Genomic DNA, 24,893 nt, shown 5'->3' with positions numbered 1-24,893 from the left:
TTCAGGATGTCATTCCAGACAAAGCCACAGTGGTGGAGACTGAGGCAGAGGTGGTTAGAGATGACCAGGCCGGAAGGGGAACAGTTAGGGGGCAACCATGCCAGCATAGGGGCAATTAGGGGGCAACTGGGCTGGCAGGAGGGTGGTTAGGGAGCAGCCAGGCTGGCAGGGGGGCAGTTAGGGGGAGATCAGGCCAGCAAGCTGAGGCAATTAGGGGCAATGAGGCAGGTAGGCATGCAGGCAAGCAAGCAGTTAGGAGCCGGCAGTCCCAGATTGCGAGAGGGATGCCCCGGATTGAAGAGGGTGCAGGCTGGGCTGAGGGACCCTCCCATCCCCATGTATGAATTTTATTCACCCAGCCTCTAGTCTTGAAATGAAACATCTCATAAATACCAGAAAATAAGTACCTGAGAAAAAAATTATCAAAACTTCTGTGAAAAAGGAATAGATTTTGATATTTCTATACTACATAAGGTAATTGATTATAAGAACCCAAGTATCAGCAAGAGTTTTTAAGATTCCATGAAACCTTTAAACAAATCTCTTCAACAGAAAATAATCTGGAACCTACATTCATTGTCAAGTCTTGTTTACTAGTAAGTGCTTTCAATATGATCTTAGAATTGTTCTGTCTGCTACATCAGATACTCAATTCAATACATCCTTACCTGAATCACTTTGCCAAAGACATCTCCAATCAAAACAAAAAAATACCAAGATGTTTAAGAAGTTTAAAAATTAGAAAAAACACAAATAAATAATTATGAAAAGTCCTTTAATTATATCAGGCTTGGTAATAATTCCTAAGATAATGTAGGAAAAAATGTTTATAAGATTTGAAGAACCTCCCCTTTCTCTACCCAAGGAGACATCATCGAACAGCTACAGTTTTATACTCGAAATGGGATTGGAAATTACTTTCAATACTACAGGTGTGGTGCATTAAATGCACAGGTTCAATTCCAAGATCTGGCAAGCAACAGAAACACAGCAGAGACTCCACTGCCGCCTGCTGCCAGCGCTGCATCGCCAATGCCCACTATGTTCCAAACCGCCCCCTGAAGGTCAGCACACGTCAGACTGAGCAGTCAAACTCCAAGTCACCCAAACTTCTGGTCAAGGGGACAATTTGCATATTAGGCTTTTATTATATAGGATTCTTGACTCAAAATTTATACAAATGGATCATGGCTGACAATGTTTGTTTTCAGTTTAGAGAAAAGGAGCATTATTCCTAGAGAACTTTCTTTCCATTCATAGGACAGTGATTACTGTAGTGCAGATGTCTGTTAGAATATGAGACACTTAAGCGAAAGTTTTTGCTCAAGTACAATTTATAAAACTAAACAACCTAAATCTTCCTGTATGAAACTTTCTCAAATTTAAATACCAAAAATGTAAATGGAGAGGGTACTTGGTCTTCTTTTATCAAAATAATTGGATTGGATTACGTCATCACTAAAACCACGGTTAGCTCTGAAATTCTTTAGTTCTATTAATTTCAATTTATTTTTCAGTTTTGCCTTCCATAATTTTTCTACTGAAGACATTGCAAAGAAACAATTTTACTTTAATTAAAAAAATTGAATTTTAATTTTAATTTTAAAAAATAAAGATGAACAAAACATCCTTAATAATTTTACTTTACAATACTGCAGAACTGACTGTATTGAAATCAATACCAAGGGGCAGGGAGGAAAGGGAGGATAGAAAAAGAGGAAAGCCAAAGGATTAGGTATTTATAACAAGAAAAACGATGCAAATGAATGATATAACCACATGTATTGATGCCACAGTTGAAAAACCCTAAAGTTCAAAGCAAAATCTTCTCAATATTTTTTGTTATTTAAAGTCATTGAGGGGGGAACCCAAGATGGCAGTGTAGGTAAACACCTAAATTGCTGCCTTGCACAAAAATTTCAAAACTACAACTAAAAGACAAAACATCTATTACCCAGAACCACGGGAAAGCTGGCTGAGTGGGAATTCTACAACTAGAAGGAAAGAGAAAAGGGCATTCGGTGCACAAATACTGAAAAGCTGAGATACGGAGGTGTGCGCAATCCAGGCTGGCGCCGGGCATTGCTTTCTTCAACACAAAGGGAGACAAGCTCCCGATTTCTCTGGGCTCCAGTTTCTGGGGAGACACGAGGGACCCAAACTCCTATGGAGAGAAGCTGGACTGTTTGCCATTGGGTTGGATAATGAGGGTGGCTTGCTTGCAGAGCTGTATGTAGGAATAATTGCTTGCTGCATTGGGGCATGGGACCCAGGGCGCGGTTGGAGGTGCAGAGACAGCTGGCTGGGAGCCATCTCTATTTGCCACACCTTAGCCTGGTGACACCCTGGGACCCCGCCCCACACAACCTACAAACCTACCCAAGCTCCACATAGTGGCTTTTGCATACGAATGGCCTTCCCTATCTCAGCTTAACCTAGCAAACTTGCAACCCAGTTCAGACAGCTTAAAACCTCCAAATCCTAAGCAAAGAGGTGTAAATTGTAGTTCTCACTGTAGCTCCTGCAGGGTGGCCTCAGACAGTAGCTGACCCCATTGGAGATCCAGAAGCCAGTGTACCTAGTGGTCACTGTGAGACACCAGATTTCAAATTTTCACATCCATAAGTAACATATTCAAGAGGCAGACTCAGTGAGCACCAAAGCCCCATTGAAACAAGGCCTACAACATGAGTGTGTCTCCAGCATAGCAGTTCTTCCACTAAAAACACAGCGGGTCCCACAGCCAATTGTCCTGGAGGACAATTCCTCCCAGGGTACCAACAGCAGTTAAGGCTTAACTACACCAAGACTTTGCACTGAGCCCACAAAGGGGTGTACCAAGACCGTCCACCTCAGGTGATTGGGGAAGCTGAGCTACTGGTCCCTATAGGTCACCTACCACACAAAGCCACTCCATCAACACAGGGAAGCAGCCAAAGTGTGGAGACACAGAAACTTGTCACGAATAAAAGAAATGGAGGGAAGCAAACTACTGGACGACATAGAGTTCAAAAACCACATTTATAAGGCTATTCAAGAATCTTCTAAAAACCTTTGAGAAACTTGATGAGAATGCCAAAAAAAAAAAAAAAAAAAAAAAGTAAAAGGACCAGTCAGAAATTAAGCATGCACTGTCTGAAAGAATATACAGAAACTCAACTATAGATCAATGTACCCCAAGAATCAAACCAAAGATCTGAAATATGAGGAAACAAAACACCCAACCAGAAAAACAAGAAGAAAAAGGGATAAAAAAAAAAAATTATGAAGACAGTGAAAGAAGCCTCTAGGACAACTTTAAGCATACTAACATCCGAATTTTTTGGGGTGCCAGAAGAAGAGAGAGCGCAAAATATTGAAAACCTAATAATGACAGAAAATTTTCCCTACCTGGTAAAAGAAATAGACTTACAAATCCAGGAAGCACAGAGAACTCCAAACAAGAGGAATCCAAAGAGGACCATACCAAGACATCATAATTAAAATGCCAAGGACAAAAGACTAACGTGAAAGCAGCAAGAGAAAAACAGCTAGTTACCTACAAGGGAGTACCCATACAACTGTCAGCTGATTTCTCAACAGAAACTATGCAGGCCAGAAGGGAGTGGCAAGAAATATTCAAAATGATGAACAACAAGAACCTACAACCAAGATTACACAGCAAAGCTATCATTCAGAATTGAAGGTCAGATAAAGAGCTTCACAGACAAGAAAAAGCTAAAGGAGTTCATCACCACCAAACCAGGATTACATGAAATGCTGAAGTGTATTCTTTAAGAAGAGGAAGAAAAAGAAAAAGGTAAAGATAAAAATTATGAACAACAGCTGAAACCGGTTTGGCTCAATGGATAGAGTGTCGGCTTGGGGACTGAAAGGTCCCGGGTTCGATTCCGGTCAAGGGCATGTACCTTGGTTGCGGGCATATCCCCAGTAGGGGGTGTGCAAGAGGCAGCTGATCGATGACTCTCTCTCATCGATGTTTCTAACTCTCTATCTCTCTCCCTTCCTCTCTGTACAAAATCAATAAAATATATTTTAAAAAAATTATGAACAAAAAGACATCAAATACATACCTACCAATAAGTGAATCTAAAAATCAAGTGAATAAAAAATCTGAAGAACAGAATGGACTGTTGAATATAATAGAATCAGGGACATAGAAAGGGAGTGGACTGACAATTCTCAGAAGGAAGGGGGTCTAAGGGGTGCGGGAAGAGATCGGACAAAATCTTACACCTGTGGATGAAGACAGTGGTGGGGGATAAGGGCATGGGGTTGGGTGGGGAATCAGGTGGAAGGGAGCTATGGGGGGGTGGCGGGGAGAATAAATAGAAACACCTATAATAATCTGAAAAATAAAGATTTATTTAAAAAAATAAAGTCATTGGGCTAAAATAGCCATTATCCTTAAAGGAAAATTTGGTCCCATATCAATGTACAGTATTCCATTTATTCTCTCAACTATGAAAATTATAAATAGAACCACACTTTATACCAAATGCCCTGGAGGTTACTGCCAATCAAAATTTATTATTCAAAATATTGTTTTAGAAAAGTTTTTCTTAATATCAACAATAAGTATCTCTAGATAAATACACTTACCTACAAGGAGAGAAATGTATAATCAAAGATGTAAATCCAACTCTTCTAGTTTTAACTAAAATTTCCTAAAGGCTTTAATCTAACACTATGTAATTCTGTTTAGGTGTTTATTTAAAACACACACACACACACACACACACACACAGAGACTTTATTTTCCTTAATGATATTTAAAAAGAATAATCAATGAAGAATTTATTTGGCATAGTGATAATAATGTTTTTAGAACACTGTCATAATGATGCTATGGCTCCTTGTAGAAAAACAAAAAGCACCTTAAAATTCATAAATACTACCCTGAAACACTACGTCTTTTCAGTTTCAATTAGAAATATTATAGTTGGATATTTCCCAGCAATTCCCAATTTCCATTGTCTTTCCTTTCATGAGTTCCCAATCCTTTCATGAGTTCCCAATATTATATTACATGCAATATAATATTGTTATATTGCAATATGTTACAAAACCGCTCATATTATCCTTAAAAAAACAAACAAACAAACAAACAAAAAAACAACCGACATATGACAGCATATTAGAAAGAAGAAGTTATAACACCAGGTTAAGCAATTCTGTCATTCTCTTAACTTGTATAGCTCTATGGACAACTTCCATTAGACAACAGAAATATTCCATTAGACTTGTGAAATACCAGAAATATTTTACATCTTCTTTCTTTCTGCTTTAATTAGAGGAGGAAAAAGAGAACCAGATCCAGAAAAAAATTCTCTTTAAATAACATCAAACACAGAAGTGGATCAGTTTAAGGATCTGTAATAGCAGACATCAAACTCTTTTTAAGATACAATAATGTACAGTTATGCTTTACTTATAATATCAGAACCAGAGTCATTAAGCTGAAAATGGTCTTAAAGGTCATTAACACAATGATTCTTTCAATATAAGAATACCTCTATAATATTATGAGTAAGATAATTAATGGCCACTAACCCTGGTTAGGATCAGGAATCATCACATAACAAGTCATTCCATTTTATTTTCAGCTAAACTATTAGCAAGATCTTCTACTTAAAATATTCCTTAATTTTGGTTCTTCAGGTAATAACTACTCATTAAAAATGAAACTAGACTTTCTGAGACAATGTATATCAAACGATCGCTTTCTTTGCCCTCATGCCAGAAAGACAGCTTGTCAATAATTGTAATTGGTTTTTTCTTTAAATCTCTTTAATGTTTGTTCCACCGTTGTCTTGGAAAAGTGCTGTTTTGTAGGCATGCAAAGATGGCTTTTTGTTCCTTTCTATCGTACACAGCCTACCTCATTACTTCTGAGACTTCTTTTTAGGTCTTGAAATCATAAACGTAGACAAATTTGGGTTATATACTATTTATAGTGAAAAATTAAGTTACTTTAACATACATACTGACACATATTTCAGATCAGGGTAAAATATGGAACAATGCCATAATCAAAGGTTCTTTGAATCAATACAGGTGGCTTTCCTTAATGATCGATCCTAATTAAAAGATGTCTTAATTTTTAAATTGGCTTTTCTATGGAGTTACAAGTGAGGTTATAAATTAAAGGCCTGGAAAAAGCTGGGGGAAAAATGAAGGTAGGTTTGGTTTGCATTCATCACCATCTGCCCCAATTATATAAAACCATCTCATATATGAAGTCTCTTCTAAAGGAGATCACAGACTGTTTCTTTAGTTTATACTGATTAGGCAAGAAAAAGGGAATCATATTCAACATGGAAGAAACTTTGAAAATAGATAGTAGAAAATAAAATTTGAAAAGTACAAATAAATGTCAAAAATAAAGTAAAAAAAGAAACATACATCTTTACTAGGAATATACAGCTATTAAAAAGGATAAAGTAGAGGAAGGGGTGCACATGATACATTATAAAGTTTAAAGAGGAAGTTATTGTATGATATTGCTTCTATAAAAAAGAAAACCCTGTTACAAATGAGTTTAAGGATTACCAATAAGAGATTGGGACTAGCACCAACAAATAATAATAAATATAATAAATATCAGATCATTATATATTGTATAAAGAATATACCCCTGTTAAAGACATTATCTCCTCTTTTTTAGGCCAATTTTGATGATTAAAGTAAAGACATGTTTATCTCTTTAGAGCTTTCTTCTTAGTTACCACATTCCCAATCTCAAAACTCACTAAACCCTAGAACCTCCATCTACTCTGCCTCAGGAATCTCTTTATTATTAGACTCCAACTTGATTATTTCCAACGTGAATTCTGTTCTTTTCAGCTGCAGATTCCTCTATAACTATTATAAGAATGACTTAAATATAAAAAGAAAATCTTATTACTGGTACCATAGCAGGAAAATAGTTGAATAGTTAGAAACATTTCTGAGGAATTCTGGTGCTGGAAAATTCAATAATTGTAGTAAATCTAGTAGATGCTAACTAAGTATTCTTGATTTCTCTAATTCTAACTGAATTAGCAACTATTAAGGTTAAAGTGATTATTAGCCAAAGAAGAGAAAAACTTCACTTAAAAGTATAGATATTTGGAGAGAACCAAGAGGCAGCATAGGTAAACAACTGGTCTGCAGCCTTGCACAACAATTTAAAAATTAAAACTAATATAAAGGACATCTATTACCCAAAACCATGGGAAAGCTGGCTGAAAGAGAAAGGAGCACAAATGCTGAAAAGCTGAGGAGCCTAGGTACCAAGGCACGCAAATTGGGCTGGTGGCAGGCGACTGGGCGTGCGGCTTTTTTTTTTCAACCCGAAGGAAAACAAGCTCCTGATCACTTTGAAATCCAGTTTCTGGGGTCATGTGGGGAACCCAGATGCCTATGGGGAGAAGCTGGTCTGTCAGCCATCGGGTCCAAAAGTGAGGGTGACTCTCTTGCAGAGCTGAGCGCAGCAATCATTGTTTACTGCACTGGATGGCAGGGAAGCGGGGACTAGGAAACACAGGGACTTGGAAACAAGGAAGGGCAGGGATGAGGCGTGGCTAACAGCAATGGCTGCCCTCAGCCATGCCTCAGCCTAGTGATGTCCTGAGACTCTACCCCATCCTGAGGCCCTGAGACTCCACTCTGAGGTCCTGCCCACACATTCTTCAGACCTGCCCACCCACACAGCTGCTTTTGCATATAAATGGCCTGTATTATGGCAGCTCCAGCAACAAAACAGCCAAGTCCCAAGCAAACAGGAGAAAACTGTAGTCTTGCTGTAGCTCCTGCAGGGTGGCCTCAGACAGTAGCTGAACTGCATCCATTGGAGATTCAGAAGCCAGTGTTCCTAGTGGTCAATTTCAACCACTCACACCCATAAGTGACTCAGTGAACACCAAAGCCCCACTGAAAGAAACCCTGTCTCCAGCGCAGCAGTTCTTCCTTTATAGACACAGTGGGTCCTCACAGACAATTGGCCTGGAGGTCAATTCCTCCCAGTGTACCAACAGCAATCAGATTTAATTACACCAAGGCTATGCACTAAGCCCACAAAGGGATATACCAAAAGCGACCACCTCAGGTGATTGGGGAAGCTGAACTACTGGCCTCTATAGGTCACCTACCACACAAAGCCACTCCATCAACACAGGGAGGCAGCCAAAATGAGGAGACACAGAAACATGTCATGAATGGGAAAAATAGAGGAAATAAAACTACTGGACGACACAGAGTTCAGAATCACATTTATAAGATTACTCAAGAATCTTCTAAAAACCTTTGAGAAACTTGAAGAGACCTCTAAGAAGCTTTGTGAGACCTTGAAGGACCTTAATGAGAATACCAAAAAAATGGAAAAGGACCAGTCAGAAATTACGCATACAATGTCTGAAATAAATATACAAAAACTCAAATATAGATCAATGTACCCCAAGAATCAAATCAAAGATCTGGAATATAAGGAAGAAAAAATCACCCAAACAGAGGCAGAAAGAAAGAAGAACCCAAAAGTGTGAGGATAGTGTAAGGAGCCTCCAGGACGGCTTAAAGCATACGAACATCCGGATTTTTGGGGTGCCAGAAGAGAGCGAGCAGGATATTGAAGGCCTATTGAAAGAAATAATGACAGAAAACTTTCCCTACCTGGTAAAAGAAATAGACTTACAAATCCAGGAAGCACAGAGAACTACAAACAAGAGGAATCCAAAGAGGACCATACCAAGACATCATAATTAAAATGTCAAGGACAAAAGACTAACTTGAAAGCAGCAAGAGAAAAACAGCTATTTAGTTACCTACAAGGGAGTACCCATACAACTGTCAGCTGATTTCTCAACAGAAACTATGCAGGCCAGAAGGGAGTGGCAAGAAATATTCAAAGTGATGAACAACAAGAACCTACAACCAAGATTACACAGCAAAGCTATCATTCAGAATTGAAGGTCAGATAAAGAGCTTCACAGACAAGAAAAAGCTAAAGGAGTTCATCACCACCAAACCAGGATTACATGAAATACTGAAGTGTATTCTTTAAGAAGAGGAAGAAAAAGAAAAAGGTAAAGATAAAAATTATGAACAACAAAAAGACATCAAATACATACCTACCAATAAGTGAATCTAAAAATCAAGTGAATAAAAAATCTGAAGAACAGAATGGACTGTTGAATATAATAGAATCAGGTACATAGAAAGGGAGTGGACTGACAATTCTCAGGGGGAAGGGGGTTTGAGGGGTGTGGGAAGGATTGAACAAAAATCTTACACCTGTGGATGAAGACAGTGGTGGGGGGGTAAGGGCATTGGGTGAAGTTGGGAATCAGGTGGAGGGGAGCTATGGGGGAGGAGGGAGGAAAGAGGAACACCTGTAATAATCTGAACAATAAAGATTTTTTTTTAAAATATATTTTATTGATTTTGTACAGAGAGGAAGGGAGAGAGATAGAGAGTTAGAAACATCGATGAGAGAGAGTCATCGATCAGTTGCCTCTTGCACACCCCCTACTGGGGATATGCCCGCAACCAAGGTACATGCCCTTGACCGGAATCGAACCCGGGTCCCTTCAGTCCCCAAGACGATGCTCTATCCATTGAGCTAAACCGGTCCCGGCAAGATTTATTATTTAAAAAAATAAAATAAAAGTATTGGTATTTGGCAGGGGGGAAGAGGGGAGGATGAAAGGTGAGGGGCAAAGGAGGATAATAGAGGGCACCTGTAATACTCTCAACAATAATTTTTTAAAAAAAGTATAGGTATTTGTAAGTCTGAAAACTGCTACAACTAAAAAACCTCATGAATGCTATAAGTGAAAACCTCATGAATCCTATGAAGGGCCTTGATACCAATTAGATGTTGATCTTTGAACATTATATTAAAGCTTTAAGTAAGGAATTAAGTCATTGATGTTTTTTATTTTCCTAATTCAAAACTGTGGACCTATGCCCTGTCAATTTCCAATTTACCTGATACACTGTGTTGCTGGTAATTGTAGGAAGATGGAATTGCACCAATAGGAAGCTGTGGCTTTGGATTGCCTGGTGGTACTTCATCATCATCCTCCCCAAAATGATGAACTTTCTCGTACTTTTCTAGGTAACTGAAATAGAAAAAAAGCACAGTAGAGATTTAAAAATAGATATACATTTTACTTTTTAACTCCTACCATATATATGTTTTCCTTTTCTAGAGGCCCTAAATTTTTTAAAAATATTAGCGTACTACAAAACTCATATTGTTGAATAATCACTTCAACAATAATACTGCAGACAAACTCAATACAGTGATTCCAAAAGTGTGGAGTTTTTTAAAATTGATTTTAGAGAGGAGAAGGGAAAGGGAGAGAGAAACATCGATTGGTTGCCTCCTGAACACACTCTGACTAGGGATTAAACTTGAAACCTAGGTTATGTGTCCTCACCAGAATCGAACCAACAGCCTTTTAATGCATGGGATGGCACTCCAACCAACTGAACCACCAGCCCAGGGCTGTGTATATTTTTATTTAACAACATATATTAGAGAGCTAAGCATGTTAATACACACAGTACCACAGTTTAGTCTTTTTAAACAGCTGTATAATACTTAAGTGTATTGATATATCATAATTTAATTGATCTCTAGAAATGCATTTAACTATTCTATTTTGTATTTTGCTATTATGTAGAAATAAGTTTAATCTATGCACTTCTTCTCTGAAGAGGCTTTTGAAAATGGATGCTAATTTTGAACAACAATAGAGCCAATTTCACATCCAAAATTCACGGCCTCGCCCTGGCCGGTATGGCTCAGTTAGACCTTTGGCCTGAAGACTGAAGGGTCCCCAATTCAATTCCAGTCAAGAGCACATGCCCAGCTTTAGGACTCCATTTCCAGAAGAGGGCATGCAGGAGGGAACTGATCAATGATTCTTTATCATCACTGCTGTTTCTATCTCTCCCTCCCTTTCTGAAATCCATTAAAAAACATTTTTTAAGCCTGTTTAAAAACAAAAAAATTCATATACTTAATACATTTTGACAAATTTATGAGACAGTTCTCATATCTCCCACTGTATTACCATTTCTGAGTAATGACCAATCTTCTTATATCAATTAGAATTAAATATCCAAATTCACAATTTATCATCACCTACCAATTTATAACTAAATTCTCAAGTACAATTTTATTTTATTTTATTATTTTTTAATTGATTGCAGAGATGAAGGGAGAGGGAAAGAGAGAAATATCACTGATAGTGAATCATAGATTGGCTGCCTCCTGCACGCCCCCTACTGAGGATCGAGTCTACACCCTGGGAATGTGCCCTTGACTGGTACCAAACCTGGGACCCTTCAGTCCACAGGCTGACTCTATCCACTGAGCTACACCAGCTAGGGCTCAAGTAAAATTTAAAAATGGGGAAACAGGAGGATCCAAAATGGCTGCTCGGGTAGACATCTAACCGCAGCAGCACACAACAATTTCAATGGAATATAACTAAAATGTAGAGTGGACATTGCCCAGAGCTACAGGTAGTCGACTGACTGAAAATTCTACAACAAGAAGGAAAGAGAAAACCAGAAGGAAAATCAGAGGAGCTGAAAAAAAGCCTAAGGTATGGAGACATGTTGTGCGCGCGCCCGCACACACGCGAGAGCAGAGAGGTCTCAGCCGGAGAGGAGGAGAAGGCTGGGGGCCTGCCTGGCGTTCCCTAGCAGGAAGGAAATAAAACCCTCAGCCTGGGCTGAACCCCCGAACCGGCCGCACTGAGCCCCAGTTATGGGCCAGACCCTGGGGACCCAGGTTCCGGCAGGGGGAGACGGGGCTGTGAGGCGGAATCCCAGGGGAGCAGCGAAAAGCAGGGCCCCCGGAGTCGCACGCACATTGCGCACAGAGGACTGAATGTTGACTCTGATGCTGGATTACCCTAACGTGAAGAAACAAGCCTCCGGCGGTGCTGAGCCTCAGTCCGGACTGCTCTGAACATCAGTTCTAGGCCAATCCCTGGGGACCCAAGCTCAAGCAGAGGGAGATGGGGCTGTGAGGTGGAGTCCTGGGAGAGCGGTGAAAGGCCGAGCCCCCGGAGTCGCGCACATTGCTTGCAAGGGAAGGAATGTTGACTCTGATGCGGGATTGCCCCAGAGGGAAGGAAACAGGAGCCCGGGCTGTGTTGGGCCCCAGTTTCGACTGCTCTGAACTCCAGTCCTAGGCCAGACCCTGGGGACCCAGGCTCAGGCAGGGGAAGACTGGGCTGTGAGGCGGAATCCCAGGGGAGCGGCGAAAAGCGGAGGCCTCAGAGTCGTGCACACTGCGCGCAGACGCGCACAATGCGTGCAGAGGACAGAATGTTGACTCTGATGCTGTATTGCCCTGGTGGGAAGGAACAAAATCTCCGGCGGTGCTGAGCCCCACTCTCAACTGCCCTGAACTCCAGTTCTAGGCCAATCCCTGGGAACCCAGGCTCAAGCAGAGGGAGACAGGGCTGTGAGGTGGAGTCCTGGGGGAGCTGCGAAAAGCGGAGCCCCCGGAGTCGCGCACACTGCATGCAGAGGACAATCTGTTGACTCTGATCCTAGACTCCCCTAGCGGGAAGGAGAAAAAAAGCTCCAGACTGGAGGAACTCAACGAGGAACAGGAGCCCCTGCCGGACACCGGCCAGCCGGGCACCAGCAAGGAGCCGGGCAACAGGGCCCCCAGGCGGGGGGGGGGGGGGGGGGGGGGTGCCCCTGAGCCTTCGACCGCTGAGCGCAGGCAACAGAGCCAAGGCCGGGGGCTGCTTCCTGGGTGGCGCCAACCCCGGCAACAGGCTGAAGCAGCACAGGAGCCCGCGGAGAACAAAGGGGTGCCACAGGCCAACCTGCTGAGTTCCCAGGACAAGGAGGAAGAAACCAAAGAAGTTCTCAATGTGAAGATATCAAGTGAGAGCAAAAGATAGTAAAATTACTTAAGAAAGAATACAAAGAAGATCTTGAAAAATCAAAGACTAAGTCAGAACTCAACTCACCAGCCAACATTGCAACATAAATGCGTTTAAAAAAAAAAAAAAAAAAAAAAAAAGGACAGAATGTTGGAACAGCGGCGGCCAGGCCTAGAGTGGTCAGGCACAAGGCAGTGGCAGCCGGGCCCGGAGCAGCAACGGCCAGGCCCCAGAGCAGCAGCAGCCAGAACCAGAGCATCAACAGCCAGCACTGGAGCAGCCAGACCTGGGGCAGTGGCAGCCAGGCCTGAGGCGGAGGTGGCCAAGCCCAGGGTGGCCAGTCCAGGAACACCCAGACCCGGAGTGGCCGGGCCCGGAGAAGCCGAGCACAGAGCAGCCGGGTTAGGAGCAGGAAGGCCCAGAACAGCAGTAGCCAAGCCCGGAGCATCCAGACTCGGAGCAACCGGGCCCGGGGCAGCCAGGCCCAGAGCAGCCAGGTCGGGTGCGGCCAGGCCCGGAGCAGCAGCTGCCAGGCTGGGAGCGGCCAGGCCTGGAGCAGCCGGGTCTGGTACGGCCAGGCCCAGAGCAGCAGTTGCCAGGTTGGGAGCAGCCAGGCCCGGAGCAGCCGGGTCGGGTGCGGCCAGGCCCGGAGCAGTAGCTGCCAGGCTGGGAGCAGCCAGGCCCGGAGCAGCTGGGTCCGGTGCGGCCAGGCCTGGAGCAGTGGTTGCCAGGCTGAGCGGCCAGGCCCAGAGCAGTGGCTGCCAGGCTGGGAGCGGCCAGGCCCGGAGCAGCTGGGCCTGGTGTGGCCAGGCCCGGAGCAGCAGCTGCCAGGCTGGGAGCAGCCAGGCCCGGAGCAGCTGGGTCTGGTGCGGCCAGGCCTGGAGCAGCAGCTGCCAGGCTGGGAGTGGCCAGGCCCGGAGCAGCAACTGCCAGGCTGGGAGCGGCCAGGCCCAGAGCAGCAGCTGCCAGGCTGGGAGCGGCCAGGCCCGGAGCAGCAGCTGCCAAGTCCAGAGCAACTAGGTCGGAGCGGCAGTGACCAGACCCGGAGCAGCTGGTTGTGGAAAAGGAGCAGCTGGTTGTGGAACGAACCAGAGCAACAGAGGCCAGGCCCGGAGCATCCAGGCCCGAAACAGCTCGCTCCTCGCCTGCCCCTGCCCCACGGCTGCCTCTCAGACATGGCTGGAAACTTTTGTGGGAACTTGAGGGTCTGCTGAATCAAGTGATGAAGGCTTAGATCTGGATGTGTTGAGTTAGTATAGTGCTGGGGTGTTGATCTGAGAGTGCCTTGGGTGGGGCCTGGATGAGGCTAGTTGACCTATTTGGAAATGTCTTTTGTGTGAAGTGTATCATTGGGCATGTGGAGGTATTATTGATATGAGAAAATGCTAAGTAACTGATTTACTATCTGAAAAAAGATTTACTATTGGGGAAAGGGAGGGAGGAAGAGACTGAACATATACTGGGCACCTATGGATGAGGACAATGGGGGATGGGAAGGGGGCGGAGGGTGAGGTGGGAACCTGGTGGAGGGGGGAAGAAATGAGGAACCTTTGTAATAATATGAACAATAAAGATTGATTTAAAAATAAATAAATAAATAAATAAATAAATAAAAATGGGGAAACAACTGGTCAAACATCTCTGTCAAAGACAACACTATAACAAAGTTGTTACTATACTTCACAAATAAGTTAATTAATACAATTTCTTATATTTATCATAGAAAAGTTCTAGATACAGTTATTTTACAGATCAACTCTTCTACCATTCCTAATTCAGGCAGGTTTTAAGTCCATTAGTAGCTATATTAATGTCCCAGTTCTTTGCTTTTATAAATTAGACATCTGAGATGAGGGAGGGGTATATCAACAAACACAGAGGATGACCTCAGAAGTATTATTTTGTTTTTAGTATCAAATCTAAACTTTCAAGGTAGGATGAATGGAAGCTAAAACTTTACAAATATAAAAACTAATGACAGGGAAAATCATTACCATTCCCCATTTTTCCCTTTTAGTTTTACAAGGTGCAATAAATCACATCTTTGAAATCTGGGAAAAAATTAAACCACCCTTTCCATTCCTTCCAAGTTCTCCATATAAGATCAATTAGAAGGAATTATTTTCCTAGCTGACAGCTTGACAGCCATTGAATCTAACACTTTACTTTTAGAGCTACAGCATACTAAAGCAGGGACATATACACAGATATAACCCTTGAATATTAAGGAGAATATGCAGTTGTAAACATTTCACCCTTATCCTGTGATATCCTCCAGCAAATAGCATTTACAGTCCAAAACATAAAACAAATGATGATTAAAAAGAGACATTCTCTTTTCAGTATAGACTTAAATAGATAAATAAATCAGACCTATTCTTTTTTAATTTCTAATGCAGTTATCATAAAAAGAACAGTATATAAAATTTAGGAAAAAATAGCTGCTCCAAAATTATGTGACACATTTTCTGTAAATGAAGAATCACATGAAGTCCTCAGGCAATAGTATTGACAGAGGTATTTTAGAGAGTATGGTTTTTCAGAATTGAACTCACTGTGCAATGGTTAAAAACAAACTAAAGATCATCAGTATTAAATAAGTTTTAGGCAAATATAACAAAAACAACAATGAAATATAGAATTTTAAAATCAAAATCATACACTAATAGTATTTTTACAATGTTCTTTATAAATCTGTTACTCATAATTGAACACAATAGATTTAAAATTTGTGTGTGTGTTTTTTTCATTACAGCTGAAAGAGAAAACATTGTCAGTAAGAAAGACCAAGCCCTAGCTGATCTGGCTGTGGACTGAAGGGTGCTAGGTTTGATTCTGGTCAAGGGCATATACCTAGGTTGCAGGCTCCATCCCCAGCCCAGTCAGAGAGCATGGAGGAGGTAACCAATCTATGTGTCTCTCTCACATCCATATTCTCTCACTCTGTCTTTCCCTCTCGAAGAAGGAGAAAAAAGGAAAAGAAGAAAAAAGGAGTAGATCAATGGGAAAATATCCTTGGGTAAGGATTAACAACAAAAAGACCATAAATATATTTTCCTTCTCATTACACCCCAAATGGAGCATAAGTAATATGGAGTGACTCACAGCAACACAAGTACTATCCTATATAATAAAAGCCTAATATGCAAATCAATCAAACTGCAGAATGACTAGTGGAATGACCAGTCACTATGACATGCACTGACCACCAGGGGGCAGGTACTCAACACAAAAGCTGCCCCCAGCCTGCAGGCCCCAGGCCCCAGGTCAAGGCGGGTGCCAGTGGCGGGGAGCCCCATCCCCCAATCAACCTGTGGTGGGGGGCAAGGCTAGTAAGCAGGCGACACCAGGCCAGCCAAGGTGGGTGCCAGGAGGCCTCCCCCAACAAAGATCACCCCACCGGTCACTCCACAAATTGGTCCTGATCTCTGGCCTACCCATATACAAATTTCATGCATCAGGCCTCTATAGTAATCTCAATAAAGAGAATACATTATATACATAGAAACTTTGTAATTCAAATTTTCATAAAGTTTTAAAAATATATGACTTCTGGTCCCTTGGAACATCCTAACCTTATTCCTTCAAGCAGATTCTTTACATAATTCTAATACCCAGAAATTTATGGTTTGTTTAGTCAGATTGTTATGATTTGTGAAATTTTTATTTCCCTGGCTTGAGGGCTAGTACTTGTTCTCATTGTCATGATTAAATATTTCCAACTGAGATCAACTAAGGTTTTCACATCCAGTTCTGACCTCTTGTCCCTCTTAATAAATAAACACAGCCTGGCCAGGTACGGTTCAGTGATTGAGCATCAATTTATGAACCAGGAGATCATGGTTCAATTCCTGGACATGGCACATGCCCAAGTTTCAGGCTCAATCCCCAGTGTGGTGCATACAGGAGGCAGCTGATGAATGATTCTCTCTCATTGTTGATGTTTCTGTATATCTCTCCCTCTCCCTCTCCCTCTCCCAAATCAATAAAAATATATATTTTAAAAAATAAAAAGCTTAAGTGTGACTAAAATCATCACGAGTGGGGGAAAGAGTACATTCAAAATAGCATCAAATAATATGGGTAACACTGTTATGTAGGAAATTTTAACCTCTAGCTGTATGACAGATTAAGGAGACACAAAGCGGCTGGCCAGGGAGGGACCACGTGAGGTTGGCTCCAGGGCATGTCCAGCCCATCTCTCCCAGTCCTGCCCAGCCAGACACCTTCTAATCAATTTCCTCTCAATGTGCATGAATCCATGCACAGAGCCACTAATATAATAAATAATATTCTGGTAACTATGTGTGCTGTCAGATGGGTATAAAATTTATAAAGATAATAAATTATATAATGTCTTACCACTGGGGTAATACACCTGAAACATATATAATATTGTATGTCAACTACAACTAAAAAGTAAAAAATAATTTAAATTAAAAAAAATGGTTCTGGCTGGGTTGCTCAGTTGGTTAAAGCATCATGCTAATATGCCAAGGTTGCAAGTTTGATTCCTGGCCAGACACATATAAGAATCAACCAATAAATGGACAAATAAGTGGAACAACAAATTGATGTTTCTTCTGTCTCCTTTCCTCTCTCTATAAAAATCAATAAATTTTAAAAATTAAAATTAAGTTGTCTCTTAGTTTTTCACAAGCTTGACATTTTTCATGAATATAACTCATTTCTTTTATAGACTTCTTCAATTTAGGTTTTCTGATATCTCATTGTAATTAAGATACAGAGAATGCACTTTTGGCAGTAATACCACAAAAGTAAAAGTGCATATATTAGGGGGCATATCACGTCAATTTGTGTTACTAATTTTGATTATTTAGTTAAGTTTGGGACTGCTAGGTTAACTCACTATAAAATTACTCTTTTTCTTTTGAAAATTCATAAGTTATGAAAGGATACTTTAAGACTATAAGTAGCAGGATACCTGTTCCTATCAAACTTTTAGTAGTTTTAGCATCCACTGATGATTCTTGGACTGAATCAATAATTACAGTAATGGTGATTTTTCTTAACTCCATTATTCCTTCTATATTTCTTAACTGGCATTCATTCTACCATAAATGATTTTTCCCATCCTCTTCATATATTCATTTACCGTATTTTTCGGACCATAAGACACACTTTTTTCCCCCCAGAAGTGAGGGGAAAAAGTCCCTGCGTCTTATGGTCCAAATATAGCCTACACATATACTTTAAAAAAAAAGTTTTTTTACTTGCCAAGCTCTGTGTGGTCTCTGTGTGCTGCCTGGCTCTAAAATGGTTCTAAATGCTGCTGTTTACTTTACAGGGTTGATTACATGTGTTTATGACTGTGATGTTGGGTTTTAATGCACATAAAATATTTTAGGACACTATTTGTTTCAGAATCTTTTTTTCTTCATTTCCCTTCTATAAAAACTGGTGCGTCTTATGGTCCGAAAAATACGGTATACACCATAGACTCAAAAATTATTTCATGATTATATTTCTATTATTATTTACTCTAATGCTCAAGCCGTTCCAGATTTGGCCAGTGGGAACCCTTTCAAGCCAGCTTGCATATCCTTTGACAAAAGGATTGTCCTACAATTTTTTGAGCAGTTCCTTTCATTATAGCACAAAATATTAACCAGCTCATCCTGTAGGGACACTGCTCCTTCTTAATGAGAAACAGTGTTTAGAAACCAAAATCTGGACCTTAGGTGTGCTCACTGCTTATAGAGGTATTTTGCTTCTAGGCCCTTTCAACATACTAAGACACATAAATATAAGCATGTATCTGTCCATGAATCTATTTCTATAACTCTATAAATGCATGAGATCATACTAATACATCTATAGCCAATTAAACGCCACAGTTATCCTTTTTTATATTTTTAATTCTCATCTCTAATAATGAAAAATTATATTTTAAAAATTACATTTGCTCAATACTACAGTAAACAAACCTAGAATTCAGTATTTATACAATTCCTTTTGTCTTTAGATCAATGATACATCATTTGAAACAGGTTCATTTACTTCTGTTTTATTCCATTTTAGGTTTATTCTTCCACATTTTTGTTGATTTTATCTTTTATAATTTATTTACTCATTTTTATTGACTATGAATCTATTTTCAGCATGTAAACTAAATTGTGGCCCTAGTCAATTTTGCTCGGTGTTTAGAGCATCATCCTGCAGACTGAAAGGTCCCGGGTTCAATTCTGGTTAAGGGCGCATACCTTGGCTGCAGGCTTGATCCTCGGCCTCAGTTGCCACGTACAGGAGGCAACCAATCTGTGAGTCTCTCTCACATCAATGTTTTTCTCTGTCTCCCCTTTCCTTCCACTCTCTTAAAAAAAAAAAAAAAAAAAATGGGGAAAATATCCTCAGTTGATAAAAAAAAAAAAACAACCCTCAATTGTGATTTACAGCTAAAGCAGTGATTAGAGGTAATCCATCATGTGATACAATTTCTATATTCTCTTATTTTCTTTCTAAGTTGCTTTTGGTATTTAAAAAGGCCTGTTATTTCTTTTTTCTATTGGTCAACTATGCACTTACACATTTGTAATGCCTTAATCCAATTTTCTTATCATCTAGTATGTCAACTTTCAAAATATTCTCACTCCCAAATATTGCTTTGACAATAAGTCTTTTCTACTTTTCTCTTTACTCTTCCTGTATAGTTACACTAGGGGCCCAGTGCACGAATTCATGTGCTTGAAAGGAACTGTGGGCTGCGAGACTGCAGTGGGCACAGGGGCAAGTCTCAGCTCATCCTCCATGCCCCTGCCCGGCCCTCCCTCTGTGGCTCCCAGAGCGGCGGCTATTGCCCCCATCATCCCTTAGGAGCATGGGGAATTGGAGAAGCCCTCAGGGCAATTTGGGCTGGCAGCTGCCACTCACACCCATTGATGGCACTGAGCAATTAGGACCAGCTGGGGGTGTGAGCAGGGCTAGCACCAGCAATGGATGCAATCAGCTGCTCTGGCACCAGCAGCAGGTGCAAGCCAGAGTCCATGTATGTTAACGATGCATTATCAAGTGTTAGAGTGGCCTTGCCAGATTTTAATTTTTAAATCTAAGAAACTGTTCCCAATATATAGGGTAGGGTTCCTAGGCCTGGCCAGCGATCAGGGCCATCTGTGGGGTGACTAGTGGGCAAGGCAATTGAGGGGCCCTGCTGGTACCTGCCGTGGCTGGTGACCTGGCATCGCCTGCTAGCTGGCCCTGCTTTCCCCAACTCTCCCCGATTGCCATCACCAGTCATCTCCCTCTCCGGGGCAGACACTCAACAAAGCTGCCCCCAGTCAGGAGCAGTTCCTGCATTGAGCATCTGCCCCCTGGTGATCAGTTTGCGTCATAGCAACCAGTCATTCTGCCAGTCGTTCCATTGTTCAATGTACATATTAGGGTTTTATTATATAAAATTCTTTCACTTTTATTGCCACCTGTATTTCAGTTTTAGATCTACAGTTAAATATATTTAATACTCATCATGAATCCGATGCTTTACTAGTCAATTCATAGTTGGATAAAGATCATGGTCTAGTACAGCGATCAAGGTCTGAAAGGTTGGTGACCACTGCTCTAGTAGCTTTCTCAAGAATTCATGTGTATACTATTCTGAGTTTTGCATGTTTAAGTCTTTTTCTATTATTGATATTTGAAGAACAGTTTTATAGAGTAGGACAAAAATAGGTTTACAGTTGTTCATATGGAAGATAATACAATAATTAATAAATAATAATACAAGAATGAATTCCATGTTTCACATATTCACAACTATAAACCTATTTTTGTTCCATCCTGTATGTAAAATCCATGGCTCATATTCTTTTTCCCTATAGTTTCTTGAAAACACTGCTCCAATGTTACTTTGCTTTGTATATTTCTATTTAGAAGTCTGTTTTAATATAATTCTCAAGTCCTGCAGGTTATTTGGTCTCTTTATCACCCTGGAGACTCTCAGAATTTTTTTTCTTTTAAAGTCTAACCATTTTACAAGGATATAGCTCAAAACTGACTGCTTAATATCAATATCCCCAAGTATCCTACAGTCCTCTCAATATGTAGATGTGAGTCTTCTTTTATTTATGAAAAAAAAGTTATAGTTTTAAATATTTCTGTTCCTGTTGCTTAGTTTTGTAATTTTATTATACATGTTGAATTTTTTTGGTCACATTTCCATCTCAACCACTTTGTGTTACCTGTTTTACTTTATTTTCTTTATCACCATTTATCCTCCATACCTTCTTGCAGCTCCAACTTTTAGTTCTTTAATTCATTTTCATTTTCACTTTCCATGATGATTATCTTTGCCTTTCTTCAATGTCCTGTAAATTTTCAGTTATGTCCCTCCCACCTTGGGCATCTTAAAATTTAGAATCTATTTCTAAGATGATTTTTGTCTTTGTCTTTTTTGGGGGTTAAGTCAATTCTCCTATTTCGTTTTGTTCAGTCAATTATCCTTCTAATTCATCCTAGACTTCATTCTAATTTTGTGAGTTTTCTCTTCTTTTAGAGATAATTTCTTCAGTTTTAAAAACTGTAATTCTAGTTGATTTTTCTTATCTCCAAATGCTCGTTTTAGATTGTTTCAAATCTGAAGATGAATTATCGTTTTCTTCTGCTTTTTGGTTGTTTTCTTTTGGGGAGGAGGGTTTCATTTGCTGAGATACTTTGATTCTCATATTTGATTTCTTCTTATGGTAGCTTTCCATAAATTTAGGAAGAATTGATATATTGTGACTTTGAATTTGGGGTGATTCAAAAGATTTCTGTTTTAAAAGCCTCCTTTTTTGTTAATGTAGCAAGTATAATTTCTTTAATGGATGACTATAATATTTCTTGGTGGCAATGGTAAGGAGGGTCATCGTGTGTTCTCTAAGTTTTGAGGGAGGAGTTACTATTTTATATTGTTAGACCTTACATTTTCCCCTTTTGCTTCTTTTTCCTTCACCATCCAATCTCCGAAAGGTGTCTTTCCTTGTCTTTAACTTTCTTCTCTGTCACAAAAATATTTTTCAAGATATTTGAAATTAGAACTTTTAAGCCCAAGATCTATAACCAGTGCTCTGATAAACCAAGACTCTTTTGTATTTATGGTGTAGCTTCTCTTTCTGATGGTGATTTTAGAACAATCCTAGTTTCAGAACTTTCTTTGTTATCCATAAATGATTGTGTCAAGAGAGGGAAATATCTCTTGTGGGATTTGGTGTTTATTTTTTCCACTTACAGGAAACTTAAAATTTGTGGTATTCTTGTCTTCTAGCTTTCTAGAGGGTATGGATTTTGTAGTTTTATTTGCTCTTCTTGTTGATCTTTACTGAAATTGGAGGATATATTAAGAGATTTGGATTTATCCTTAGCTATCATTATCAATACTTGCTCAGAAATTGATTTGAACCCTTTTCTAAAAAATGTAAAAATGTGAGTGTCCCAAAATTTGCAAGAAAAACTGATCTCAGGCAAGATGAAAAATATTTTAAATTTCAACAGAAAAACAACTGCATACTGACAAAGGGAACTGAAAAAAGGAGGATCATGCCCTGGTCAGTGTGGCTCAGATGGCTGGAATTCATCCAGTGTGTACCGAAAGGGTGTCGATCCTATTCCTAGTCAGGGCACATGCTTGGGTTGCGGGCTCAATCTCCGGTAGGGGGCATGCAGGAGGCACCTGATATATGTTTTGTTTTCACATGAATATTACTTTCTTTCTCCCTCCCTCTTCCTCTCTCTCTAAAAACTAATTTAAAAAGGGAAGATCATGTTTATTAAGCATACACAATGATGCAAATGTTTCATTTTCATCCACATTTCATTCTTCCACAACAGAAAAGCAAATACCAAAATAAACTGAATATAGAAACAGACTTTTGAATCAATGTATAACAATCTATTAAATCGACAATTTTGCCCTGCCTGGCTGACTCAGTAATGGATCAAAAGATTTCGGGTTTGATTCCGGGTCAAGTACACATTTCTGGGTTGCAAGTTTCAATCCTCTGTTCCAGTTAGGGCCCATTTAAGAGGCAATCAATGAATGTATCTCTCACATCAATGTTTCTCTCCCTCATCCTTCTCCCACCTCTGTCCCTCCCTTCCACTCCTTCTAAAAACAATGGGAAAAATATCCTCAGGTGAAGATAAATAAGTAAATAAATAAACTGACAACTTTTTTTTTTAATTTGAAGCTTACTGCTCTCATAAAATAGTATGCAGTCATTAATTCATCTATTAAGTATTCACAGTGCAGCTGGCATCATTCTAGATGCTTGGAATATAGACATTTGTTAGGTATTTGTCTTGAGTACAGACAAATATTCCATCCAAATAGGGCTAACATTCTCATGAGGGAAGACAAAGAATGAAACTAATAATATACTTTTTTTTTAATCACAAAAGCTTTATATTTGGCTAATAAAATTTTAAATTTCACTTTTATTATCATATCAAAAATGTCCTTTTGTGTATTTCTATCTAACTATACTTAAGTTATATACTGGGGAGTATGCCTCCAATTTCCCAGTTTTAGAAATATAATTAAAGTCTTCAGAACGCAGATGTCTAGAGGACATTACCAAAAAGAGATACTGGATTTAGAGCTAGACAGAAAAGCTTAGGAAACATTGAGTCGTCTCTTCTCGGAGACTGCATAATAAGTACATTTGTAAGTGTAAAAGGAATAATTCCAATTTATTAGCTTTCATGGTTTGCTTCAAGTATAGGTATGAGAAAAAGAGTTGTATACAGACTTTAAGTAGCCAAAATGAGAACTGAATTAAATGTTTATTGGCTGATATCCAGCATTCCAGAAGCCTCGTATTTTGAGAACCTTCCAAAGTGATGAGTAGCGGAGCTTGGCCTTAATACAGACAATACAAAAGAATGGAAAAGTCTTCTCTTCACTTCATGGTAGCCACAACATGAAATACAAATCATTTTCATCCAAATGTAACTTTGCATGAAACTTGGAAATTTTAGGAAATAACAAAAATAGGTAAGTTATAGTAGTAGCAGTAAGAGTTAAGAAACTTGATTTTACAGACTTCTTGTGAACTCCTTTTCTTCAGAAATTAGCCAGGACTGAATTATGTTGCTTGCAGATAGTTACAATTTATAATAGTAATTCCATTTCTAAAAATATGCCCTATTATTGCACGTTGGCAAAAAAGAGAAGGATTACAATAGTTTGTAACAACAAAAGATAGGAAAAAATCCTACATGTTAAAACAAGAGAATACTACTGTTATAGACACTTAAATTGGGATAACTATATAAATGAAAAAAGTGAGTTAGAACTGTATTTGCTAATATGGAATAAAAAAGAATGTAGAACAATGGTGTATATGAAATATTTCTACCTATGTAATTAAAAAAAGATCAGCTATATACTTGCATATGAACAAAGTATTTCTGGAATGAAATTTAAAAATTGTAATAATGATTGCCTTTAGGAGAAACTTTCTCGTTTTTTAAGATATTTTAAAAAAATGTTTTTAAACAGTGCTATTGCCCACTAGTGTGGCTCAGTGGTTGAGTATCAACAAAGGAATCAAGAGGTCATTGATTTGAGTCCCAGTCAGGGCACACAGCCGGATTGAGGGCTGGATCCCCAGTGGGATTGGTGCAGAGGCAGCCAGCCTATTGATCTCATTGATGTTTCTATCTCTCTATTCCTCTCCCTTCCTCTCTCTCTAAAAAAAACAAACAAACAACAACAACAAAAGAAAACAACCCAAAGCAGTGCTCTTGATTAATTTAATAAAAAAGGCTAATTATAAATAAATCTATTAAAGGGTACAAGATTTGTCCTGACCAGTTTTTCTCGGTGGTTAGAGCATCGACCTAAGTGTCACAGGTTCAAGTCCCAGGTGAGGGCACAAACCAAGGTTGCAGATTCCACAGTCGTGGTAGAAGCATGCGGGTGGCAACTAATCGCTGTGTCTTTCTCACCTCCATGTTTCTCTCTCTTTCTCTCTCTCTTCCATTCTCTGTAGAAATCAA

General features: G+C 39.8%; 1 protein-coding gene across 4 annotated transcripts in view; it reads right to left on the bottom strand.

Moving 5' to 3' along the window:
- The window catches only part of ARID2 (AT-rich interaction domain 2), a 155,834-nt gene that overhangs the window by 75,393 nt on the left and 55,548 nt on the right, over positions 1-24,893 (bottom strand). For all 4 annotated transcript variants that reach the window (XR_006742830.1, XM_036456167.2, XM_045587935.1 and 1 more), the window contains exon 4: positions 9,967-10,100. Coding sequence is in view for 3 of the 4 variants with exons in the window: in XM_036456167.2 (XP_036312060.1) it covers positions 9,967-10,100 (134 nt within the window). In the remaining variant the exon portion in view is untranslated. The remainder of the gene's footprint in view (positions 1-9,966; positions 10,101-24,893) is intronic.

Source organism: Pipistrellus kuhlii, unplaced genomic scaffold (assembly GCF_014108245.1).
Source record: "Pipistrellus kuhlii isolate mPipKuh1 unplaced genomic scaffold, mPipKuh1.p scaffold_m20_p_3, whole genome shotgun sequence".
In the NCBI taxonomy this organism is placed as follows: Eukaryota; Metazoa; Chordata; class Mammalia; order Chiroptera; family Vespertilionidae; genus Pipistrellus; species Pipistrellus kuhlii.
The sequence above is the reverse complement of the archived record's forward strand: the minus strand, read 5'-3'. Positions and strand labels throughout refer to the sequence as shown.